Genomic DNA, 2027 nt, shown 5'->3' with positions numbered 1-2027 from the left:
CACATACACACACACACACACACACACAGACACACAGACACACACACACACACACACACACAATAGTGACATCAGTCTCAGCACAACTTCACAAGAAGATTTCAATGAACAACAGCCTGTGGAAAAACACCAGACACACAGACACAGACACACACACACACACAGTCCGGTTGTAGGGACTCTCCATAGGCGTAGCACAGATGCACACACAGATGCATGCACACGCACATGCACACGCACACACACTCACTAACTCACACACGCATGCGCACGCACACACACACACGCACGTACACACACACGCACGCACACACACGTGCACGCACACACACACACGCACACACACACTCACTCTCACACACACACACGCGTGCACTCACACACACACACACACACACACACACACACACACTCACACACACACACACTCACACACACAGACTCACTGGTAGAGGTCTTTGCGCAGGACGGCGCGCGGCAGTGGATTATCAGCCTGAGGAGCGACGCTCACCGATCCGATCTTCAGCACAACCGTGTCTTCCTTTCTGTGCTTGAGCTGTGAATCTGAACACACACACACACCATCATCCTCGTCCTCATCATCATCATCAGTGTGTAAGCGTTGCAGTGAGGGTGACGTGTGCTCACGTGTCCTGCTCTGCGTGTCCTCCAGAGGGCAGAAGACCCGGATCACGCTGGTGTTGAGGTAGACGAGCGGCAGGCTGCTGGAGGACAGCGAGTGTGCTCTCATCGGCTGCCCGGCAGACACGCGCTCTCGGATTGGGGGACGCAGGTGTGGCGGCGGGGACACGTGGAAGACACGCGCCACCATCACCAGCAGAGGGCAGGACAGCACCAGGTCGAAGGGTTGTGCCGTGAGCAGGATCTCGTGCAGGTACTGCGGCGACCCGTCCACTCCGTCCTCACACAGCCTCTGAGACGCCGGCACACGCTCCTGACGCGCCGTCAGCTTGTGTCGCACGTTCCTCGTCACGGCCTGCGTGTAGGTAACCGACAGGAAGCCGTGCTGCTGGTGCGAGACCTCCAGAGCCTTCGCCGCTGTCTGTCGGGCCGCCAGAGGTCAGAGGTCAGATGCGGTTAAGGCTCGAGCGTATGGCAAGCCAGAGTTTTCATATACGCCTGGTCGGGCGTCTGATTGTACACTGACACGTCAAAAGCGTGCGATTTGATAGCAAAACGCGCACATTTAAGTTGTTCTATTATCATGGTTACAATCAATAAAATGTCTGGCGATTGGAGAAGTAACATCATGTCTTCAAATAGATGATTTATGTTCACTTACTCTTATTCTTAGTGACCTTGATGTCTTTCCAACATACATCAATGGACAGGAGTACTGAAGTAAATAAATATCATTCTTAGTAGAACATGTTATTCGAGATTTAATCTGATAACACTTTTTTTAGCCTGTTTGGACACTTCAGACAGACGTTTGCACTGCCTTTTTGGTTTACCTGTTTACACGTTCATAATGTGCGTTTTGTCCGACTCAAAACGCACGTATTCGATGCCCATTTCTGTTATGATAAACGCACGTCAAAAACACGCGTTTTTGGTGACTCCAAAGCGTGCGTCAATATCGTGCGTTTTTATGGCAAATCACACATCGAGGACGCGCGTTTTGCTGTAAAATCGCACGCTTTTGACGTGTCAGTGTACAATCAGACGCCCGACCAGGCGTATATGAATACTCTGGCTTGCCATACGAGCGATTAACACTCGCTACAATCACACAAACTCAAAGCAGCATGAAAACAGCCGCATCAGCACATAATCAAACATGCTCGTGATCAGAGAGACGAGTCACGACTGCGGCTGCTGCCAGCAACACTCGCTTCAGCTGAAACGCAGCAAACACTGCGGCGACATTTATCTGCGTATTTCGTAGCAGCGCTTCCCAAACTGGTGTTCATGAGTCGGGAGCTGTGTCTCATTTCGAAGGCTGCGCCCTCCAGAGGTTGCAATATGTTTTAAAGGGGTCATATGATGCGATTTCAAGTTTTCCT

The 2027-nt window shown here is 51.4% G+C and overlaps 1 protein-coding gene across 1 annotated transcript in view; it reads right to left on the bottom strand.

Moving 5' to 3' along the window:
• LOC107671824 (vacuolar protein sorting-associated protein 13B-like) overlaps positions 1-2027 on the bottom strand; it is a gene marked incomplete at its 5' end in the record, with an annotated part of 115965 nt that overhangs the window by 58003 nt on the left and 55935 nt on the right. The window contains 2 exons of the mRNA XM_016464809.1: positions 447-564; positions 649-1063. Coding sequence (XP_016320295.1) covers positions 447-564; positions 649-1063 — 533 coding nt within the window. The remainder of the gene's footprint in view (positions 1-446; positions 565-648; positions 1064-2027) is intronic.

Source organism: Sinocyclocheilus anshuiensis, unplaced genomic scaffold, assembly GCF_001515605.1.
Source record: "Sinocyclocheilus anshuiensis isolate Anshui unplaced genomic scaffold, SAMN03320099.WGS_v1.1 scaffold3481, whole genome shotgun sequence".
Classification (NCBI taxonomy): Eukaryota; Metazoa; Chordata; class Actinopteri; order Cypriniformes; family Cyprinidae; genus Sinocyclocheilus; species Sinocyclocheilus anshuiensis.
This window is presented reverse-complemented; position numbering and strand designations above follow the sequence as displayed.